The 25,044-nt window shown below is 46.2% G+C and overlaps 1 protein-coding gene across 1 annotated transcript in view; it reads right to left on the reverse strand.

The window, feature by feature from the left end:
• The window catches only part of SLC4A11 (solute carrier family 4 member 11), a gene marked incomplete at both ends in the record, with an annotated part of 92,652 nt that extends 71,600 nt beyond the window's left edge, over window positions 1–21,052 (reverse strand). Inside the window, 2 exons of the mRNA XM_080343768.1 lie at window positions 7,362–7,412; window positions 20,827–21,052. Of these exons, the coding sequence (XP_080199894.1) occupies window positions 7,362–7,412; window positions 20,827–21,052 (277 nt within the window). The remainder of the gene's footprint in view (window positions 1–7,361; window positions 7,413–20,826) is intronic.
• Window positions 21,053–25,044: the final 3,992 nt, after the last annotated feature.

A 25,044-nucleotide genomic window follows, 5' to 3' on the forward strand; every position in this document is an offset into this window, starting at 1 on the left:
AGACCAAGAAGAACTTTGTACATGTGTTACCAGTTCTCCAATTCGCACAGTATTCTAGAAAAAAAGGGTTTAAATACCATCCTGCTCTCACACTAAGACAAGTTTCTGGTCACATCTCATATGCTGATTTCCACATAATCACCTATTTATCAAAATAATTCTTATTTTTCAGGCAAAAAAACCCTAATCCTATGGATAGAGCATCTTTCACACAGATATTTGCCTAAATTTTTCATGCTCCTGCTGAGGTTAAACTTCAAAGTTAGGGGGTTACTTATTGTTTTGAATCACAAAAGTCTGAAAAAACAGTTGTGAAAAATTCCTTCCTAACAAATGATTTCATTACACAGACAAGAACAATTGAAATGCTGCAGCCACCGAGCAATAGCAACGCTATCAAGTCACATTTTGCAAAGCTGTGTCTCACAAAATTAAAATTTTAAGCCACGCCGATTAAATAAAGCCGTTCTGCATACAGTTGGATGCTTGCTAGAATTTTAAGCTTTTCCTTTGGTTCGCAGCCGAGAGATTCCCTGGCAAAGCTCCCTGGTTTTGTCCTAAGGAGACTCGCCCATGGTGTGGCAGGCAGCCATGTGGCCATGGTCCGTGCCAGCCCAGGAGAAGACAACTGGGAGGGCAGAGGATGTCCACAGGCTGTGGTGTTGGACTGCTGAGAACTGTTTGGCACAATGAGTCCAAAGTTTCTCTCTCCCATGCTTTGCTTAAAATCACAGAATCATTTTGGTTGGAAAAGACCCTCAAGATCGAGTCCAAACATAACCCACCCCTGGCACTGCCCCATGTCCATGAGAACCTCATGTCCGTCTGTCCAACCCTCCAGGGATGGTGACTCCAGCACTGCCCTGGGCAGCCTGTTCCAATGCCCCACAGCCCTTTGGGGAAGAAATTGTTCCCACATCCAACCTCAACCTCCCCTGGCGCAACTTGAGGCCGTTTCCTCTGCTCCTGGCGCTTGTTCCTGGGGAGCAGAGCCCGACCCCCCCTGGCTCCAAGCTCCTTTCAGGCAGTTCAGAGATCAGAAGGTCTCCCCTCAGCTCCTGTTCTCCAGCTGAACCCCCCAGGTCCCTCAGCCGCTCCATCACACTTGTGCTCCAGCCCCTCACCAGCTCCGTTCCCTTCTCTCAACTCGCTCCAGCACCTCAAGACCTTTCTTGGCCTGAGGGGCCCAAAACTGACACAAGATTTGAGGTTTGGCCTCCCCAATGCCCAGCACAGAAGACTGACCTCCTTTATTAAGCTAAATATTCTAGGTTGGCACAGGTAGACTAATGACTTCTCCAGGTCACCTAGATGGGATTTAGAGATATGTCCTCTCCTCCCAGCCCCTCCATGAGTAGCTTAAGGGGCCGAAGAGCTGGGGAAGCATTGGATGATGCTTCTTGGCTCTTGAGCAGCCACTGGGAACCCACGTTTGCAGCCTTTTGGAGTAACAGCCACCTGCTTCAAGACCACAGAACTAAACCATAACCTCCTCCTGTGGAGAAAGAAGAGACGTAGAAGGTGTCTAGCAGGTGCAATCACCAACACCAGACCTGAATCCTTTCAGTACCAGATCCCTCCAGTGCTGGCCAGCCATGTTCCCAACCCTACTTCAAGTCAGTCTTTTGTCATGAAGAGCCAGATGGAAACCAAGCTTCCCTTGCCACTTCAGTAATAATTCATAACAGAACTGAAAGAACTGATCTGCTGTAAAAAAAACCCAAAACAAATACACAACACCCAGGCGCTTTTGAATTAATTCCAGTATTGTGTTTTGCAGCCAGATTTCTAGGAAATGTTGTGAATAGTCCAAGTAATTCAGTGGGGCTCTGTTTTTATTTGTTTGTTGTTTTGTTTTTACAAAACACAGCAACACGTGGAGGTTCAGCTCCGTACCAGAACCCACAGAAATCAGGAGTGTTCATTTTATTATAGGCCTCCCAATAGACAGTTCTCAGAAATAACAATCTGCAAGAAACCTGCAAGTGGCCCCTTGGGCTTTCCATAGGTAGCAATAGCTCATCTACTGGTAAACTGGGCATCTCATCAGGGGAAACCCATTGCAAAACGATTTGTTTCACTAAAAAAAATTTAGATTAATCTTATAGTTAGGCAAACAATTCCAAAATAGATTGAGACAAGTTTAAAAAAGAAAAAACACACACATAAAAAACCCACCACACAAAACAAACCACCCATAGCACACATACCAAACTGCAAGCTGAAAAACAAAACCAAGCAGATAAAATATATCCAAACATCCCAAGGCAGACTGGGGCCTTGGGGCCCCTCAACGCAACTGCAATTTATTGTGCCAGCAAAACCAATTAATAAGTCAGAGGAGACCAAGCAGTGAGGGATTTGCTCTGGAAGACAAATATAAAATAGTACGGTGCGATATCTGTCGAGCCAGCTTTGAAACAATGCAACAAATTCACATATCGCCAGCGCTACACTGGGACTCCTTCCTTCGGATTTTGCCAGAGGAGCTAGAAACCCTCTGGTTGTGTCTTATCAGCGAAAGTTCTGGGGTCAATTAAAAAGCTCATCATACACTGGCAAAATTTAATCACTTGCAGCTAATACTGATAGTTTTAGAGCTAATCCACTCCTTGCAGACACTGGATTTCCCCACCACCACCACGGAGGGTGCAGGAGGTTGACAGCCAACAATGCGGGGCTTGATAAGCAGTTATTCCGAGCACTGATTGCCAAGCTGCATTTCATCAGGACTCCAATTATCTTTAGGTCTGGATTAGGTCTACACAATCATCTCGTTAGTCACTTAAAGCTGCCGGGGAGAAAAACTCATTTTGGCAAAACAACTTTGCGCAAGATTCAATTGACATAAACACACGCGGATCGCTCGCGGGGAGGATGAGGGGACACCAAATGCTACTCATCTGCTTGTGCTTGTTCCACTGACTCAAAAGAATGAGTAAAAACATGGATTTTCATCAGCAAGAATGTCAAGGGGACAGCTATTGAAAATGACAACACATGGGTTGAAAACACAACATGGCCAACAACTGTCATTGTACCTGCTGGCACCACACTCCCCATCAGAAACTTCTCACTGGCAGGTACAAACCTATTTCCTTGTTTTTTCCCTTGGTTTTGCCTTTACAGAGCAAACTGCTACATGGATTTTTTTTCCCCTCCCATTCACCCCACATGCATTTACCTTCTGCAATGCACTAAAGGCCACAAAAAGTGACTTTCAGTCAAGTTCTTCTAGCAACACAGGAAGAAAAGACAGTATGATAGAAACTGGAACCTGTAGCTAAAGACATGGGCTCCTTTGATTAATTTTCCAGCTTTTTAGTCCATTATGAAGTTATCAAATAGGTCGGTACATGGTTGGGACCATAACAACCCTCTGAGCTTCCAGAATAGTCAGATATTAGCATCCCTTCACTAGAAAATCCTTCCTGGGCTTTCCTCAGCAATTAACACACAGCTACAAATTATTAAATACGGAATTAAGTTTTTATGACCAGTTAGTATCCAGGAGATTCTTACAAAGCGCTGGTTTGGGGCTACAGCAAAGATTACCATCACAACAGTTTAAACTTAATCTGGAGTCTCAACTTAAGTGTTAATATTGCCATAGCTGCTCTTGAGAATGCAACAAGGGTAAGGAAAAAGCTGGCAAAGAGATACAGTGTCTGAACAGAGCCCCAGATATTGCCAGAAACAAAACCATCCTAATTACTAAGAAAACAGAAAACCATATGTATATGCACGATCTCAGAAGGAGATAAGGAAAAAAACTCAGCCATGCAATGAGCAATAGTATTAAAAGATGTTTCTCTACTGAGAAAGAAGGAAGAAAATATAAGTGCTAAGGCAATCAAAGGAAGACATTTATCTTTTTCTTCCCCCCCTCTCACAGAATCCCAGAATGTCAGGGGCTGAAGGGCCCTGGAAAGCTCATCCAGTGCAATTCCCCCATGGAGCAGGAACACCCAGATGAGGTTACACAGGAAGGTGTCCAGGCGGGTTGGAATGTCTGCACAGAAGGAGACTCCACAACCTCCCTGGGCAGCCTGGGCCAGGCTCTGACACCCTCACCAGGAACAAGTTTCTTCTCAAATTTCAGTGGAACCTCTTGTGTTCCAGTTTGCACCCATTACCCCTTGTGCTGTCACTGGTTGTCACCAAGAAGAGCCTGGCTTCATCCTCCTGACACTCCCCCTTTCCATCTTGATCCCCAGGAATGAGTCACCTCTCGTTCTCGTCTTGTCCAGCTCCAGAGCCCCAGCTCCCTCAGCCTTTCCTCACACGGGAGATGCTCCACTCCCTGCAGCATCTTGGTGGCTGCGCTGGACTCTCTCCAGCAGTTCCCTGTCCTGCTGGAACTGAGGGGCCACAACTGGACACAATATTCCAGGTGTGGTCTCCCCAGGGCAGAGCAGAGGGGCAGGAGAACCTCTCTGACCTACTGACCACCCCCTTCTAACCCACCCCAGGTACCATTGGCTTCCTGGCCACAAGGGCCCAGTGCTGGCTCATGGTGGTTTTTAGTTTAAAGGTTGGGCAAGAGCATCTCTTGGTCTCCATAATGACCTGGCAGATCCCAGCAAGTGGTGCCAAGAAACAGCCTAATCATCACGCAGCTGCATTTCAAAACAGGCAGTTTTGAAACCATGTGAAAAGGTAACATCTTTCTCTGTGGTTTCCTCTAGCCCTGATTATGTTTTTGGGTAAGTCTTGAAGAATCTGAGCACATGAAACTTCTGTACAGAGAGAGCGGAGGGAAGTGAATATTGACACGCAACCTCCAAGATGTGCTGCCCATATATTCTGTGCAGATACACACAAGCCCACAGTTAAATCAGGCAGTCGGAGGTGACTCATCACTCAACAGCAACTGAACTTTTAAAAAAAGGTCAGTTTGTAATGAGGAATGAGAATGACAGCAGATTTGAGCGTGAAATAACCAAGAAATCCACTGTATTTTCAGTCACAGTTACTACAGCATTCAATCCTGCAGGCAGGCTGAAGAGGACAACCTTCCCTCCTACCCAAAAACCACAGGGAAGCAAAGCAGCATACACAGTTTCACGATGTCCTTAATGATACCTCTAAGGTGTCATCTCCTTAAAACAAAAGAGGAAGCTGAGTAATAACGCAAATAGAGCAGAAATAAATGCTCGCTGCCATGGCACCAAGTTGCATATCTCATGGGAGAGCTTTGCACAGGGAATGCCCCAACTACAAACATGCGCTCTAAAAACATCCAGATTTCTGCTTTTTTTGTTGTTGCTTGGACAGTTTCAGGAAGACTAAACATTGAATCCTGGAAGGGGACACATAGAACCTTTCCACAGAAGATGCTAGGACAGAAAGCTTCCCTGTGGCAGGAAGGCTTGGGATGAAGCAGGTGACACCAAAACACAGAATCCCAGAATGTCAGGGGTTGAAGGGCCCTGGAAAGCTCATCCAGTGCAATCCCCCCATGGAGCAGGAACACCCAGATGAGGTTACACAGGAAGGTGTCCAGGCGGGTTGGAATGTCTGCACAGAAGGAGACTCCACAACCCCCCTGGGCAGCCTGGGCCAGGCTCTGCCACCCTCACTGGGAAGAAGTTTCTTCTCAAATTTAAGTGGAACCTCCTGTGTTCCAGTTTGAACCCATTACCCCTTGTCCTACTGTTGGTTGTCAAAGAGAAGAGCCTGGCTCCATCCTCCTGACACTCACCCTTTCCATCTTGATCCCCAGGAATGAGTCACCTCTCGTTCTCGTCTTGTCCAGCTCCAGAGCCCCAGCTCCCTCAGCCTTTCCTCACACGGGAGATGCTCCACTCCCTGCAGCATCTTGGTGGCTGCGCTGGACTCTCTGCAGCAGTTCCCTGTCCTGCTGGAACCGAGGGACCACAACTGGACACAAGATTCCAGGTGTGGTCTCCCCAGGGCAGAGCAGAGGGGCAGGAGAACCTCTCGGACCTACTGACCACCCCCTTCTAACCCACCCCAGGTACCATTGGCTTCCTGGCCACAAGGGCCCAGTGCTGGCTCATGGTCACCCTGCTGTCCCCAGGACCCCCAGCTCCCTTTCCCCTACGCTGCTCTCTAATAGGTCATTCCCCAACTTATACTGGAACCTGGGGTTGTTCCTGCCCAGATAAAAGACTCTACACTTGCCCTTGTTATATCACACAGCAAAATTTCTCCCCAAGCCTTTACACAGCTCTCAGCCAGATGCTGGAGACTCAGTCATCTCTCCAGGTCCCAACCTGGATCATCCTCTTACATTCCCAGTCCTCAAGAAAGCACCAGCCACATCCCAAGGGACCAGAAGGAAGCCACAGAAGGCCAGAGCAAGACCCTCCAAGACCTCATGCACCACGTACTCTTGGAAAACCTGCCAAAGAAATAAAGCATCCCTGAGGTCAGGGATTAATTTCTGCCCTTCTACAATTCAATCCAGCCTTCAGAAAATACCTCCCAATAGAGCTGAGAGTACATTTCATTCTTTTACACCCAGAAACCAGCTCCATTTAACACTTTCAGAGAAGGCAAGCGAGCCAGTACCAAAGGAAGCGCTGTCAAAAGCGATGCTGGATCTACTGCAGCTGACATCTGGCAGATGTTCAGCTTCCCCCTTCCCAGATGTTAAGACTTGGCCCCCTGGAAAAAGAAAGCTAAGCCTTGTGACAGCAACAGGCCTAAATAACATTTGAGTCTTCTATTCTCCCCATTTGGAAGTCCCTAATACTCTGAGCACTGCACCTTCTCAAGGGCAAGAAGTCCCAAGACCTTCAAAACTACATCCTGAAGAGGCTGGTCTTGAGTTGAAATCTCAATATCTCTCCTTAGAAACCCCCGGTACACACTGAGCCACCTCTGTTGAGGCAGATGATACATATGTCCAAGTGCCACAACTTAATTCAAATAATAATAATAATAAAAATCTTTGAGGGCACTGCATGCTGAAAGACACGTTTACCAGCCATCCAGCATTTGCCTGATGTTGCTGGCAGGTTGTCTCCAAAGGGATCTGACACCTCCACGTGATTTCCACTCCAGAAAAAGACACACAGATACACCTGCCAGCTTGTGCTACAGGAAAACATCCTGAAAGAACTTGAAAAACAAGGAGCCACCCAGAATAGTCACTGATGACAATGCAAAGATGATTATTTACTGCTTTGCATATCTAGAACATCTACAGGATTTAAAAACGCAGAGTCTGCTTCCAGTAAAAGATTACACAACTACAATGCAGGATGCTCTTCACATGCTGCTTAAACTAAATGCATTTTGGATCTCTTGAGTTTGAAGTCCAGCTAACCCCATAGTGCATCTGTCCCTCCAGTACAGTGACACTATACACAAACAAGTCAAATAATACTTGCCGCTCTCTTCAAAGAAGTATCCATTCCTTGACATTGCTGCTGGTGGAGACTCTAAAAAGATAAGAAAAAAAGAAATCATCAAGATGCTGAGTGTCCTCACCCCACTGCTAAACTCACTGTAAGCCTGGGTTACAGCAGCAAGCCAGGCTCAAAATACTGCAGGCATCAGATTTTCCTGAGTGTGGCAACTTCAACCTTTTGTTTATTGACTTCAGTATTTACCAGAATATCCTGTACAGTCATAGTTATTGCTTGAAAAGAGTTAAGTTGGTCTCAGACATCCTAGGCTGGGACCACAAAACAGCAAGACTAAAGATCAGGACAAGCCTGGTCATCTCAGAGACCTAATAAACCTGATCAAATGCATCCAAAAATAATACAGCCTGAGCAGCTACAAAGCTTGTATGCAAAAATAAAAGCTATAACGAAGTCCAGGCTGTAGCTTATGCTTATATAACAAGAACCAGCTTAATTTAGAAAAAAACAACTCAATTTAGATGAGAACAGGATATCACATCCTATTCTGCTGCTCCTAATTGTTAGGATATCCCAAAACAGTGCTTGGCACTTGGAGATAAGCACCAGAACTCTGTAGCTTTCCTGGGTCTCCTTCCTGAGCTGGGGTCCTGCAAGCACCATCTGCACCAACGGGGTGTCCCGAGGAAACCACACGTGGGAAGTGACGCTGCCCAAGAACGAACCCCCAAACGCAGCAGGACCCAATCCTTTATTCGTTAGCAAGGCAGTTCTGCAATTAACTGCTGACAAAATTACGTATTGAGCATGCAAAGAGATGTACAAACAGCACAGGAGGCACCTGCTTTCAGGTGTGATCAAAGGCTGGTACCCAAACCCAGCCTGGCTGGTTTTAATACTAATAATATTTGACAGTTCAGACTGCGTGGGTTAGAAGCACCAGCTTTTCTGCACAGGTGCATGCCCTGTTTTACAGTGAGCTAACAAAGCTCTTTACTCAAGCAAAAGTCACCCAAGCGGTCTCTTAGAAAGTGGCCACTAGATGATGCCCATTTATATGTTTCTTCCCAGCCAAAACGCAATCAAAAAAGAGGAATATATTTGCTCTGTCTTTCCCAATTCATTAAGCTAATCAAACATTACCTACGCAAGCCTGGGATGAATTTGGGCCAACAAGGAAAGAGGTTTTCCCTGCTTTATTGTTCTACAGATTAGGCTTCCTGCTTCTCGTTTGAGGTATGAGACAGTTTCCCAAAAACCCTTTCTCTACCCTATAACTTTTGGCTTACAGGTTATATGCTCTGGCTTGTTTATTTTTTCCCCCCCTCCTTTACAGTGTGTCACATTTTCAAGCATCATAATTCATCCTGGTCCACTGGGAACCTTTGTGCACCAGACGGATACAAGTCACGCCACTGACGGCAGCACCTTCCAGCCCTAACGCTTGTCACAGACCTTCGGTGCAGACAGTTCCTGGAGGGACACCCTGATGACCATTAAAAAAATAATAATAATAATAAAATAAAATACAAAAACCTGAGGGTAATTCGACTATCTGGTCCAAGAGAGAAACACAATGTTCCAAAGTTCATCCCAGAACAATAGGCTGGAGGAACAAATGCACCCTGGCCAAGGGGCACCCATTACACGAGTCAATTGTTTCCCTCCACCTGGAAGGGAAGGAGAAGATCCATCCAGACTGATTAACATGCTAACGATCAAAGGAAAGTCGTCTTTTTTTTTTTTTTAAGAGGCTCTTATTGTGTAATGATTGCATTTACGTATTTCACAGAAACAAAATACACCTATGCGGATGGATTACCCAAGGACCTGACGTTCCCACTGGGAAGGTATATCAACTTCTTTCTGTTACAGCTTCTGAGGGAGCCTGAAGCAACATGTTCATCCTTCACCAGGCAAAAATGAGACGCACTGTTTGCTTTTTAACTGAACACACCTATTTCTATGGGTTGATAATGCCTAATGAGCAGGAATTCAGAGCTGGCTGGTTGGTTGCCTTGTTAAAACTATCTTCTAAGTGTAGCATTGCCCAAGTTGACATCGCACCTTTACAGAAGGCTCTGGTTTGGTCGTTGCTTGGACCAGGCATGAAAAGGGCAAAGCTGGGGTATTACAGCAGTCAGTGCCACTTCATTAGGTGGCACTCATTCCTCTGAGTCACTAACAAGCGATAGTCCCCTAGGCAACACGTTCAAGCATTTATGTTGGAGGTGCTGTTTTTTCAGATGAGTCATAAAACAGAGGTCTTAACCTTGTAATTAAAGATGCAATGGCACGTTTGGGAAAAAAAGAGTCAGGTGTTCATCCTACTATTGTCCTGGCTGAAATCCAGCCCTGGTAATTTGTCTTCTCCCTGTGTAATGTTGTCCCATAGCACCAAAGGGACTCAGGCTTCAAAACAGTCTTGCTGGAGCCTTTTGAAGAGCTGTTACAATCCCCCACGGAAGGGGCTACGCACATTAATATCAGGAATGGTGTGTAATGTGCCCAGGAGGTAAAAGGTGATGGGGTGTTTACGCAAGCCCAGACACACGCATGGAGCTACTGGACTAGCTTAAAGGTACTAGTAGAAGCAGAGGTGGGATGGGTAAATTGGGGGCCACATCATCTGCATCTCTGAGAAACAAGAAAAAGTAGCATTTAACTGAGCAGAACACAGACAGAGAGGGCAATTAATATATTTCTTCCTTATGCAGTCTCCTTCTCCCTATAGGCTGGACATGAGGAAGAAACTGTTGTCCCTGAGGGTGGTGAGAGCCTGGCCCAGGTTGGCCAGAGAGGTGGTGGATGAACCATCCCTGGAGACATCCCAGGCCAGGCTGGACGGGGCTCTGAGCAACCTGAGCTGGTGAAGATGTCCCTGCTCATGGCAGGGGTGGCACTGGGGTGCTTGGAACGTCACTTCCAACCCAAACTCTTTCTAAAACACTGTATTTTCCTTAATCAATTTAGCACAAGCATAGCTTATATGTTTATGGGATGCTAGCTAAGGACAAGACCAGCTAGACTGTGCTTAAGTGCATGCTCAGTAGCAGTTGGCATGGCAAACATAACAGCACATGCCTCTCCTTGCATAAGGCTTATGGGATTTTTAATATCCAAGGTCCCAGCTCCTTAATCATGTTTTGCTGGAGACAGGAGCAACGGGTTCACATTACGCAGAACCGACAGCAAGGCAGAGCCGTCTTTTCTCTAGCAATAAGGTACATACCCACTGCCTGACACTCCCCAACCTGCCTTTCCTTGCCCTATCTCTCCACTCTCAAAATTAAAAGAGCTCAATCATCGGGCAGTTATAAAACACTGTGCTAATCAATGCAATTGTTAAGTGCAGGGAAGCCTGGACAGGAATACAAGTCTCCAAAGACGTTAGAGATCAACATTACAATGCTCCAGGGTTTGCCTGAAGTTGCAGAAGTGTTTCTATGAAGTATAAATCAGCCCTTTGCAGGCTGGAGGAGAAGACTTGCAGGCTGGGGAGCACTTCATTAGCACAGGGTGGGAGTTCCCCTCTCCACACCAGCACATCATTTCCCTCACATCCACCAAACACATTTGGCTTGTTCTTTTCCCCCAGATTTTCTTGCGGAGATTTCAGCAATTAAAACAAAAATCCAAGTAAAGCAATTTCAGCAAGACATAAGGTCAGGCTTTTAGAGGCAAATCTGGAAGGCATTACCCCAAGGAGCCAAAATACACCAACACAGCAAATTCACCCTCATGCCTCTAGTATCTTGGACAGAGAGGTCCATGCCCTCACTTTCCCACCCAACACCTACAGGGACAACCAGACTCCCCCATCCAAAGGCAGAACAAGATGCCATCTTCTATTATCTGCCAAAAAGCCTGTGCTATAGGTTTTTTTGACAAATTTCAGCAGCACTCTTCATTTTTAAGAGTTAATTCACTCCAGCAAATCAGTTTTGGCTGCCACCCCACCTCATTTGCTACAGGGATGTCTCTGAGATGAGACTGAATTGGACAGGCATTACAAGTGTCACCACTCAGTTGCTTCTTCAAATAAAAGCTTCTGACTGGTTTCTCATCCCTTTATGAGCACTGAATTCAAAAGGTAAAATGGAAGAGCTGAAGCACTGCAAAACAGAAAACAAAGCCTATTTCTCTAGACTCAGGGATACAGCTTAGGATTTCAGAAATAAACCACTGCCCTTTGACTTGAAGCTATTGCAGTGACTCCAAGAGCCAACAAGAGGGAGGTACATGAAGTTTACTACTCAACTGGTATTTTGCTCTAGTTTAAGGTGCTTGGTTTTAGGACTAGGACAAATCAGATGATCTGCAGTGGGACATATCAGATAAATGGATATACTTCCTGATTTCTAACATTCTTACCATTTTTACATTTGCATTTAACAAAGAACAAGCTCTACCGTGCCATCCTCCATTATTAAATTCCTGCGGGGAAATGTGTCTCAGATCTAATAACCCATTTTAACTCTCTTGTTTTAAAGTTAGTAATAAGTTCTCTTGAGCCTTGCAATATTAGCGGATTACAAATAAAAACACATTCTCTGGATACTTCAGTAACTCAATTACAATGTTCTGCTGCTGGCATCTTCCAAATAAACAGCCCCGTGCAGCATAAGCCTTATATTGAAGCAAAACAAGCTCTATACAAACGGTACCACAAACTTCAGCTTTTATGACTTCACCCCAGTTAATCTCTCTAAATCCTGGTGTCTTGAGGTTTAATTGGAGTTTAAGGCAACACCATTTTGACAGAGTTATTAGGAAGATACTTTTTCACTTACAGACCCTTTAACATCGGCTCTGAACATAAGCAGCCTGTACATCTGAAGCATTTAGTTGCCCCATCAGTGGAAAACCGTTGGGTACCTTCATCTTCTACTCATCTTCTGCTCCGTTATCCCAGTTTCAACACATTCTTCAACACTCTGAGGACATTTCTGAAACTCATCAGCAAATACAATGTCTTGCCTTAAAGCTGATAAGGCAAAACACTTGAGCCTTTGAGCAAGTTACAATAACAACAAATTTCTTAAAAATCACCTGTTCAGTTGGAAAAAAACCTTTAGACTTTCCCAATTTCCTCCCAGAAGGAATTACCAATTCTCAATGTGACCGACTCAACTATCTAGAAACAAATCAACTTTCCAGAAGACATGTTGGGCTTTAGTATTACAACGAGGTTTTGGCCACTTCAAGATGAGCTTGTCAGTCAATGCTAAAAGATCCATCACTACCATTTAAATAGTTGGGCACCAGCTTCCCCGCATGATGGAGAACGTTGCAGTTGGCTGTACTCCCTCCAACAGATCTGGGGCCAAATCCAGCTTGAACAAGTGTTTTGTCCCATCTAAGGTTTAGATCTGGGGAAGATGATACAACTCTCCCTTATCCAAGGCTCCACCAGACATGGTATTTGATACTAAACTCTGAACTCATTTATTGTTCTCAATCATCAATCAACATCACAGGACAAAGGGGTCCACAGCGGCACAAGAGACCAGGGAGCTGCACCCAGGTTTATGCCGTTTAGGGCTGGGGGAAGAGTCATGATTTATACTAATACATCAATAACCAAGTGATGCTGCTCCCCTCCTCCACCCCAAGTCAGCAGAAAAATCAGACTTGAGGGAAAAACCACACATAGAAGGAATAATATCCCAAGGGAAACCTGCAGGAGAAGCGGTTTCATTTTTTAATTACGTGGAGCATTGACTAAAAGGAGAATCTAAAAACCTCTGTATGCAGCAAGAGCTGGAGGATGGAGAAGCCACAAACTCCTTTTGTAACACAAAACTACATCACCACAGAAAAATAGGAAAAGGGACCGGCAGGCAGCAAATCTGATCGCACTGACCAGTCCATGGGTCCACATACATCGATACTGCGGGATTCTCCTGCACATCTTTTGTGCTTATGGAACATGAGGTTTTGGCAGCTTTCGGGAATAGCCAAGCAGCGAGGTCTCCTGGTGGAGACATTTGCTGCAGATTATTTAAAACCATTCAAGTCAGCAAGAACGAGTGGACAGCAGCACGTGAAAAGCTGCTTGGTCTTAAGTTACCGCATCTCATTTCTATCCGTTCCTTAGGGTGATCCCTTCCCCACAGCCCTGCATATTTCAACTGGAAAACACTGCTGAAAGCACAGCCCACACTGGCACAGCGATGAGAAATGTGCCCGTATTGCTGGGCAATAACATCTCACATCAACAACAAAAGGCTGAGATTTTACCTGTTGTTTTTCTTTACACTTGGAGATGCGACAAAGGCGAAAGAAACAAACCACAAAAGTCAGGGTTTCAAAACCGATCACCGTAGTTCACGGAAGTGTAAGATGAGTAAAGCGTGTGTGTTAATGCTCGGGCAGGAAAGCGCCTGGTAAATATGGTGTAATGCTGCTGCCCATGGCAAGCCCAAACGCAGACCTTTCCCTGGAAAGCACCGGTTTGCTTTGACAAAAGCAATGGGAAACATAATGGAAAAGAACCAAGAGTGATAAAAAGACCTTTTGTAAGTCATTAAATGGGAAATAACGGCACTCGGCTACCTCCCAGGGAGTTTTACCTTCAAGGGATAAGAATCAAGATCTACTACAGAACTCTTCTTGACTGCAGCTTTACAGCCTCACCTCCCGCAAGCACAACACGTGTCTCAGTGAGGACACACATCCAGCCACACCGCGTCCCGAGCAGAGGCTGAGGGGATCAACCCCTTCACAGGGCACAGAGCCCTGTCCTCCTCAGTTCATCCTTCCTCGCAAGGGTACAGCTGTTGGGAAGGGCTGAGACCCACGACAACCTACCAGAAGACCAGCCATGTTCCTCCTCCCCCCAACTACATCCCCATGCCCATCACACACAGAATCACAGAACAGTTTGGGTTGAAAGGACCTTCCCAGCTCCCCCAGTGCCCCCCCTGCCATGACAGGGACATCATCACCAGCTCAGGTTGCTCAGAGCCCCGTCCAGCCTGGCCTGGGATGTCTCCAAGGATGGTTCATCCAACACCTCTCTCTGGCCAACCTGGGCCAGGCTCTCACCACCCTCAGGGACAACAATTTCTTCCTCATGTCCAGCCTGAATCTCCCTCCCTGAGTTTAAAACCATCACTCCTTGTCCTATCGCAACAGGCCCTGCAGAAAAGTCTGTCCCAGTCTTTCTTATGGGCCCCTTTTAAGTACAGAAAGGCTGCACTAGGGTCTTCCTGGAGCTTCTCTTCTCCAGCTGAACACCCCAACTCTCTCAGCCTGTCCCCAGCAGAGCTGTTCCAGCCTTGGATCATTCCTGTGGCTCCTCTGGCCCCTCTCCAGCAGGTCCATGTGTGTCCTGTGCTGAGGACCCAGAGCTAGACACAGAACTCCAGCGCTTATATTTAGAGGAGGACAGAGAACCTACATATTCACCCTACCAAGTCCTCAACAGCATGTAAAGTTTCAGGACAAGCTTTGAATAAAATAACTCAAGAAGTAAATGAAAAACTGAATTCAACAAGCAATAGAGCTGAAGGGGTAATCTATGCTATGCCAGCCCACTATTTTCTGCCTGTAAAAATAACTTTATAGACCTAGGAACTACATATCTAAACTTCCTAATACTGCTTTTCTTCATCACTGTTTGAAGAGTTCACAATGTATCAGTCATCATATTGAAAACTTAAGGGGACACTCCAGCCAGCGCTGACAAAAAGGGCAGAAAACCTTCTGTCTACATTTCTTTCTGCCCCCTACTTTTTCTCTCAGTTTATCCTCCTCACCATGAAGCTGTCAAGCCTTTGAAAAGTCACAACCAGACACCAAAGGATGAAGGACTCATCCCCACATGCTGTGCCTATAAGTTTAATGCAGGAGTGTGCTATACCAGCAAGTGTTGCCACCACTTTTGTGACAAAATAGGTGTTTTATTGGAGACCTTTACCTAGATGGGTCATTTTACACATAACCCCCATGCAAACACCTACAATAAATCAATTTTTCAGGTCTTGGAAACAGTCTAGAAGACAACCACGACCCTAGAAGATTTAAATCTACTCCAAACCCCTCCACCTTGGTAAACTTAGAAGATAAAGTGTTGCCCAAGGCAGATGCTAAGCAGGAAGGTGCTTTTAAGTAGCTCAATCCAATGGCAAATTGTTGCTTTGGCCAAGAAACTCAGGCCTGCAGGGACACAAGCTCTTCCCTCCTTGTGTGTAGACACAGGCAAGTCCTCCAGCAATCCTTACAGGAGAAGATGTTTCTGTTCATAAAAAGCACTTCTTTATAGAAGTTATGTATGTTTAAACATACTCTTCTTGCCACAGAATTCCACAGGTGAGTCGCTTGTCTTCCCTGACCCCCTTCCATAAGTATCCCCTAAAGGCTTTGCACCACCTCTTTGCTTCCCACAAGGGTTTCATATCCCCAGAATTCCCATTTTTGGGACTAAGAGGTCTGGATCACCCCAAAATAAACATTTCTAACACACCTATGTCCCATTTCTCTGATTTTTTGAAGGATGTGACACCAACCCTCTGACATCTCCCAGGTGCACCAGTCACTTTGCTCCACAGATCTACCTAAACAGTGTCCTCTATCACAGTGTCACCACCCCAGGATGCCAGTCCTGATCTAGGTGGGAAACACAACTTTTAGCTTCACGGCTCAGCAGTCACTAAAATATAAGATTCAGGGATTATACGCAAGGAGCTGCATATTCTTCTGGTGGAGGTAAATTGCATGAGGAGGTCTTAAATCACACCGGGGTCACTCTGGTACACGAAACCCCAGAACTAATTTTCACAGTCGCTGGCTGTGAAAATAAGAAAGCATCATATTGAAAGGATAAAGCAGGAGGCATCTCCTGCCTGCTCGCTGCCAGGCAAACACACACCCACACACAGGCTCAGGGATCAGACATGTCTGATTTCAAAGCATTTTCCCTGCTACATTAAACAATTCCCCTTCTCCATCCCCTCCCCAGCTTCCTCCAGAGCACCCATCGCCATAAAACCATTTAATAAAAGACTGCTGGACGCAGCGGGGACAACCAGAGACCTTCCCCCTCAAAAACCAACCCATGCATGTTAGAGGTTGGGCTTGAGGTGCTTGGATTTACCAGCAGCACCATGCTCATCACAATTTAGCCCACCCAAGCAATTAATATCCAAGGGTGCCTCCCAGAGGTGAGCTGCAAGAGGAAGCAACCCCGTCCATCATGCAGCTGCTTTGCTAATGGGATATTGTTTCCCTCCTCCAAGTTTCTTGGCCAGCATTTCGTAGGTGAGTGGGACAAGCTGAGAAGCAGGGGAACGACAACACTTTGAGATTTGGCTGCCGGACAGAATTTGAGCTCTTTGCCTTTTCTTTCCAGGGGGAAGTTTCATTTTGTTGGGCCCTCTAAACAAAGTGATTTAAGGCTTGTAAGGATCTCTTGCATAAGTGCTACATAGAAAAGAGAGAAAGCAAATACCTCCAGAGATCCCACAAGCTGGCAAAGACCCAAGAACAGACCAGTTGAAGCTTTTCAGTAGACTTCTCCTGAAACATTTCAATAATTTAGAAAGCATTCACTCTTCTTGACAGCTTTTCTGACAGCTCTTTCCCTTACAGGGCACTATCAAAAACTCCTAACTCTTAATCAAAAAAGAGAAAGACACTGCAATGGCCCCAAATCTTGGTGAGGGTTGGACATGGCTTCAAAAAGCTGCTTTGGATAGTTTTGTTTGCTGAAACGCTTCCCTTGTACAGGCAGGTCTTCCAGAGGCCACCACCTGCCACTTATCTGCAGCGGTACCATGTAAAATATGCCAAAGCGGTTAAGAGACAGTCATTCTGTCAACATTTCACTTGCTTGGGGCTATTCAGAGGAAGGGACCTGTTCCCTACAGTGGTTTGGTTGTGTTAAATATTGTAAAAATTAAGCAGCTACTTAATTAAGGTGTAAACTAGCAGCTACAGACTCATCTTTGGTGGTCCGTGGAAGAGATGCTCCAGCACCACCAGTTTCATGCTCCAGCATCCCCCCAAGGACACCAAGACCATGTTTTGGAACAAAGTGTGTTTCTACAACTTATTTTATCCCCAATCTTACTGCCAGACAACACTAAAGAGGCAGCAGTGGCTGGGCCAAGTTTGCAGTGAAGTTATTCCTGCACCCCTTCCCACCACCACCACCCAAAAGGCATCTGGATCAAGCAGGAGACCAGCTCTAATGCACCCAAAACCAGAAGTTTAATCAAAAGACAAGGTTTCTGCTGTAAACACAAAAAGACACAGCACTGAACTCAGCCACTTGATCACCAAACAGATTTCCAGTTGTGGTTCCCAGAAAGAAAAACCTCCCCTTGCCATTAAAAGCGGGTAGTTCAGAGGATGCTCAAACAGTCCGAAGGATGCTCAGCCTCAACCCTCCCCATAGAAAGAGGCATTTTTAATCACAACAGGCTTGGCAGGATAACACAAATCACCCCATAGAGTTTCTATGTCTAGGAGCCACAAAACAACTGCAGTGACAACACCACCACCACAGGCTGGGGGGAAAAGAGCCAGCAGCATCAGATCTGATTTTACTGTCCATCACCAACCCAAAATAAAAATGCCCTGGTCCGGTGGTGAAATAATTGCAGACTGACAATCCATGATAGAGCGTTATTCATTAGGACATTGTTTACTGTTCATCTACGTGGCTTCCATGGCTACAGCAACAGGGATGATGTTTGCGAGCAGTTTTAGATTACATATATGCATTTTGTTTTCACTCAGCACTGCACTTTCCCCACGTGAAGCATCAGTATGTAAAGCCTCGCAGACACACCGTTCGGATGCTTTAACATTAATTAGAGAAATAAAACAGAACAGGTAAGACCTCTTGTGCTCCTCTCCCCTTGCATACCCTGAAACTAAATTCAAAGCCTGAAAGGCAGCACTCTGGTTAATGTAAATTGAATTCAAAAGGTATCCTCCATCCTTAAACACAACAGCACAGAGACATCCGGCACAGGCAATAGATATCATCGCTAAGCAGCAAAGCCCATTGAAAATACATCAAGCACTGCCTTACTTCAGCGAATTAAATAATTAAAGAGCTGGCAGAGCTGGTTTTCTAGATTTCCTGTCCAAAAGCATCACCCAGCAACATTAGTGCTTCAGTTTCGAGTGGCTTTCTATTTTTTTAAGAGCAAAACTTACCTGCGCTGCTACTTCAATAGAGACGCTGTTCAAACAGCCCCCGCTCCCTCCGAGCCACCAGCACTTGTTCCCAAATGCCACTCGCTCAGGTGGCCGAAGAGGCAACACTTGGTGCTTTCTACACGGCTCCAATATTAATCCATCCAGAGCATCTTTCTCCCTCACTTCCGATTGGCGAGAGGCGAATGGGTGGAGTGAGAGGGCGACTCATTAGCTCCCAAAACAGACACCTCCGACCCGGCTCTTCCCAACCTGGAACTTCACGCCTGCCAAGCATCGCTCCACATGCCAAGGGTGGGCTTGGGGTTGTCTCCTCTTGCCACCCCCAGCCCCATCTCAGAGCTGTTTGCTTCTTGTACCAAGGAGGGGAAAGAATATATAGAATTAAAGCAACCCTGTGCTTCGGCGCCGGTGGTTTGTGCTGGATGCTGTATGGACAAAGCTCATGCCTCCTTAAAAGAGAAAAAAACAGAAGAAAAGCAGCTTTGTGGCAGCCAGGCTCAACTCAAGTGAAGATGCTGTACCTTACAGACAGAAGTACAGGGAGAACAAGAGGATGTGAAGACGCAGGAAGAAAAAAAGGGAGGGAAAGAACCCCACCATAAACAACACAAAAAAACCTGCTGCCTAGAGGTATATATTGCAAATTTCTTAAAGGTATAGCTGCTATGCTCTGCCCTATACTGGGCTCTGATGCTTTTTTTCTATGCTACCCAGCCTGACAGTTCAGCAGCAACTCAAGGGTTAACGTACGTGTTCAATGAGGAGCCTGCACAAGGGAATGGCAAACAGGGCGATAAGTCTGGGTTATACCGGCAAGTCGCAGAAAATAGAGCTGGAAAGACCTCACCCCACCCGAGGAGATTTAAACCCGAGCCCGTCTGCCCGGCGCTCGCCTGCGCGGTGCCCAAAACGCTTTGGAGGGGAGATACCACATCCTCCCCCCGCTCCCCTCCAGCCTATTCTAGTGCTTCACTTTCCTTACTAATTCAAGATTTTCATAACAATAAGCCAAGTCTCCCCCAGCTGGATGTTTAAAGCCCAGAGGAATGGTCTGTGCTGGCCAAAAAATAATCATAATAAAGAAAGAAACCTAACTCCCCAAAGCAGCATCAAGTCAGCTTAGAAAAAGCAGAACCCTAAAAAAAAAGGCAGAAATAAACAGCGAGTTATCCAAACACTGGCAAGACCGGGTCACACTGTCATCTCCGAGTCTCTTACAGTAATTCTGTGACTTTTAAGCCACAATTTCCCCAGTAATCGTATTTACCAGGAGGCAGCAAACGCTCCTCAGCACCAGGCGAGGCATCGCTGTTAGTGGAGAAATTCAGTCAGAGCCACATACCCCGTTTTCAGTCCCTGCTACAGACTTGTTTCCGCTGCACGAAACCACAGGCAACGCATGTTTTTAAACACCTCCTACGCATTTTCTCTGCTGAGACTGCTCATCCAGCCTCTATTATTTTTTCTGCATGCCACCTGACGAGCTTTTCCAGGTAAGGCACATCATATTCAGGCTGTTAATAAGATGCAAAGGAAGGATTATCGTGGTTCAGAAAGTATTTGAGGGTGGGAGAGACCCTTGGAGGTCTCCAGCACCTTCCTTGCTCCAGGCAGGACCACGTTCAAACTGCATCAGGCTGCTCAGAACCTCATCATCACACCTTCTCCAAAAAGAGTTTTGCAGGCAAGACTCCTGTTACTTGGGACCAGCACCTACACCAGCTCCTAAAAACAGCAGGATCCACTGAGATTCTCCTTATAGACTCTTTGCAGTAAATAAACATGTAAAATTCTGAACCGAGCTGATACTTTAATACTTCCTCATAGTGAGAGAAATCTCCACTAGAGGATCTTAATACCTTCCTCTATTCCTACACTTGATACCTTTAATAATAGTTCAAATGAGTCGACAGCATCCCAGCTCTAAAGGTGAAAGGAGCCCCCCCAGCCTCCAGCAGGTATTTCAGGTTTCAAAAGAGCGCTGGATTCGTTTCAGTGAGTGAACGAGCTTATGAAACAGAAGAATGGCTAAGATCAGTTTCTATTTGTATTATTTTCTCCTTGCTGAGGTTGTTTATCAGCTCTCCCTGGGCACCAGGGTGCAGGAGGGACCGGAGCTGCTCCTCGGTGGAGATGACAGCGGCCAAACGAGCTCCACGAGGGGCAAGTCCATCAGCACAACCACCCCAATGCATTCTACCTGCACCACCTCACCCCCAGCCTCCAAAACCCCCCGAAATCTCAATGGGCTTCTCTGCTACCCCAACACCACCCCTTCTCCAGCTGCCAACCCTTTTACCCCCAAATCACGCACCGTCCACCGACCCGCTCCACCTCTGCGCCACCAAACGTTGTGGCCACGGGGCCAAATCCTGCGAAGAGCCAGCGCTGGCCCCGAACTGGCCGTAGGGCGAGCGGAGAAAGGTGAGCCGAGGGTAGCAAAAAGAAGCCGGCTCCATGAGGACGGAGAAGAGAGGAGAGCCAGGTACGAAGCAAACCGCGTCTCCCTTCGTCTCCTTCAGTGGGTACTGTTGGGACATGCAGTCTCCAAGCCTTCTCCTCGAGAAGTCCTTTTTTTTGGAGAGGAATTAGTGCAAGAAAATATATATATATATATATATATATATATAAAGAGCTGCTCAAGCAGCCCCACTGTTGCTGTCACAGCCCGGCAGAGCACACTGGAAAGGCTGCGTCTTCCAGCCTGTATTTAAACGCCCCTCGCAGAAAGCAGAGATGCAGCACAGGAAGAGACAAATTCCAGCTCTGCGTCGCACTGATAAGCCAGGTTTATAATATTCAAGAAGTACTGGCATTACTACAATTCCTCCTCACCCACCCACCCACCCCCACCCCAAGGAATATCTTGCACGGTGGCTTGTTGTGCACAATAAGCAAAAAAATATAAGAGAAAAAAAGCTCAATCCCTAAAAAAATAACAGAAATAAATAAATCAGGCTGTTCCGGTGGGAACAGCCAACACGTTGAATAAAACAAACACACGTGTGTTAAACCCTGGGGATGCAATTAGGCTCGGAGTGGGGGGGAAGAGGCGTTTCGCTCCTGGAGAAGGAGATGGCAGCGGGTGAGAGGAAAAGAATGAAACTGATGGAATAAACCTGATGCTCAGCTCCATGTCCTATGGGGTGATTCTTCCCCAGGGGATGAGCCCAAATGCAGCTCCTATTGCTGCAGGGGGTCATCACTAACCCCAACACCCAAAGAGGAGGAAGGTCCCCTCATCCTCAACCCCCAGAATGCCCCTTTCTCCTAATTTTCTGCTCCTCTGCCTCCACGAGCATGCAGCACCCAACAATAACTCACTCCCATCACCACTGCTGTTCAAAACCCACCCACAGCATCTTGAGATGAGGGTTGGTCCAGCTTCAAGCAGTGACTGGCCAAGATCTCCTCTCCACCAGCTTCAAATGTGGGGGTTTTCCCCCCCAACCAGAGCCCACATTATCACTAATCTCCATCCATCCCTCACTGTTGGCACTTGCATCAGGTCCTTCAAACCTAGAAAGCCAAAAAGCAACCACAGAAAGTTCCTGCCCAACACAAGTATAAATTCAGCGTTACCCACTCCAATGGTGCGGATGGGGTTTTCATGCGTTCCTGCCCATCTTCTCATGGTTTCTCAGCAGGACGTTTATGAGGAGTGAAACTGGACTCTATTCTCCCTGTGCCCAACCTAAATCAGAGCTTCCACTGGTCCATCAGAGCTTGCAAATACTCCTTCAATAACGGAGTTACACTGGAGCCCTTGGTGTATACATATTTTTTAATTGCAAGTCAGAGCCAGGGATGAATTTAGAAACAGGGAACAGAAAAACCCAGGGAATTATGAGTGACAGCTCAGCACTTTGATGTCGAAGCCAGCACTGACAGATGCAGAAGCCTACAGTGTTCTGCTCCGAGCCAGCATGTCACCCTGCTCTGCAGAAAGGCTTTACGGGGACCTTAGATTAGATTATATTCAGGAAATTATATTGCATTAGAAAATAAGTAAGTATTTTCCAGTTTTACCAAGTCCACAGCACAAACTCCTACAGGAGCCGCTTCGCAGACTTCACCATCACAAACCACTGCGCAAATTAAGATGAACTTCTAAAAACTGGGAATGTCGAGGCAATTCCTTAACGTTTCTGCACCGCATCCTTCCCAGCAGGATCCATAGGATCCATGTCCCACTCTGGCAGGGACATAGTGCCACATCTCAGCAGAAAAGGGAGCTTGGATTTAATGTATGGTGTGTATCTGGTGTGCCAGGCAGTCGTTTGCATGTTTAGAGTCTAGGTGACAATTTCATGAAGATGAGTCATTAAAGCATCCCAAAGAGTTGTTTACTTCCAAACAAATCCTACATGAAAGAAATGGGGCTCTTCTAGAAGCGGTTTTGCATTGGAAAGATGAATTTTGGTGGGTCTATATTAGGAAGGAGCAACTCAAGTGCCACGCAAGCTGAAGAACTAGAAAGCTTTTGGATAGCGATCATTGGGCTTCCCAGAGACACCTAAATCACAGCACAGTTTTCAGAATTACTCACTGAAAACAAACACACCCCCCAAAAAAACCCAAACACCACCACACGGCTGTTTTTTCCCACCTAGGTAATATGATTTATCACCTTTCTTAAGGCATAAAGTACATACGCAGAACATCACCACCATTCTGCAAGGACAAGGTTTGAGCTTTCAGCCTTATACAGGCAAATATAACAGCACCATGCTAAATCAAATCACTCCCGATTAAAATCCAGCTTTGCGCCTAACATATTTGTCTTCATATTGGCTCGTCATAAAAATAAAGCTCATTTTAACAATTGTTTACAGCCTTAAAATGATTTACTACAAGCTTTACTAGAAGTCAAGGTGCTATGAGTTTACATACAGATATCTTATGCCAGTCAAGCCAGTGCTCCATGTAAAAGCACAACTTGTATTTCTAGTTGCGTTCATTTAAACAAGCTGAAGTGTTCAAATTGCCAAGGAACGACACGAGAGCCGGAGAGGGACTTCCTCTGCGGTATGTAATTCTCACAGAGCAGCAACCATGTAAAAGCCACATACATTTCAAAACTAGAAGGACGCTGGTTGTGATGGATTAGCCAACGCATCTTGATTATAGCGGGGAAATGGCTCACGGGGTGGTAGCAACAACTGAGGTGGTGGTGTGGACAGGACTGAAGAGTCGCATCACTGTTCTCTTCCAACCTTATAAAAAAAAGACAGCCAGAAAACCAATTTCAACAGCAACCCAGGTGAGAAGGGTGAAGTACCGCTGGATTCATCCAGCTCCAGGTCAAGCTGTTTGTCCCGTGGTTCAGCTACAGCATTTGATGGACAGAAAATTCCGCAAAGGAGGGAACAAAGCTACGTTCACACCTACAGAAAACCCACTTAAGAAGTCCTGCAAACATTGCATGTCGCAACAACTCAATAAGAAAAAGTTCTATGTTTCAAACAGATTATTCACATGCATATTGCCGCTGCACAGCCCGTCTGCTACACCAGGTCTCAACAGCGACAATGGAAAACAGCAGAGCAGAAGAAAGCCGCGCTTCATATCTCATGTTCTTCCTCAAACTTCTTATTAAATGGGGAAAGGGGGGGGGAAAGGAAATAAACCGAGGGCACAATCCTCCTGGAGATCCTCAAGAGGATCTGAGGACCAGGCTCCCGATTGCTGCTTCGCAGGCAGCAAAGCTGTTGTGCCACCTACAGTTGCTTTTACTCCAGAACAAAAAAAACCACCCACACCAAAACACCAAACTTTTCCTCCACGAACCCAAGTCCCTGTCATTTAATGCAGTGTCAAACCAGCGCTAACGCAGCCATGCTGATGAAGGAAGCGCTTCCTTTGCTAAGGCGGGGGGGAGGCACTTCAGAAAATAACTTTGCAAGTTTAGAGTCAAGCACAAAGTGCATTTCAAAGCGCATTTAAACACACCCTTTCCAAAAAAAAAAAAACCCCACAACACATCGGTGGAGTTTTTGTTAATGCACACAACTGCCCAAACTCTTTACATTAGTTCAGCTTGAGATATATAGTTTCACTTTTTACTTTTTCCCCCTCCTTTTTTCCTCTTTATTGCGGCTTTTACACCATTACCAACCCGAAGTCGGGCAACCGCATCCGCAAGTGCCGGAGCGGAGCTAAACACCCTCCCCTTAGTTAGGTACAAATAAGTACCAAAAGAGGGGAGCAAACACCCCTAAAACAACAAGCCCCGCAGTTTTCATCGCTCCTTTACCCCCCGGTACTTTTCTCACTCCGCATCCGCGCTCCCGGAGTTGAACATCTCGCTCCGACCCACGGAGCGCAAAATTTGGGGGGGTGTCACCACCTCCCCCCAACCAACAACCAGCTCCTGAACAAAACGCCTTGAGGAATGATGCAAACAGAAGAATTTCACAGATTTCTCCCCCCACCCAGCACCCAAAAGGGGGAGGGAGAAGGATACAACCCCATCCCCTGCATCCCAGCCCTCCCCGCTGCTGCAATAAAGCAAAGCCGGGGGGAAAGAAAA

The sequence above is a fragment of the Nesoenas mayeri genome, assembly GCF_963082525.1.
Source record: "Nesoenas mayeri genome assembly, chromosome: 4".
In the NCBI taxonomy this organism is placed as follows: Eukaryota; Metazoa; Chordata; class Aves; order Columbiformes; family Columbidae; genus Nesoenas; species Nesoenas mayeri.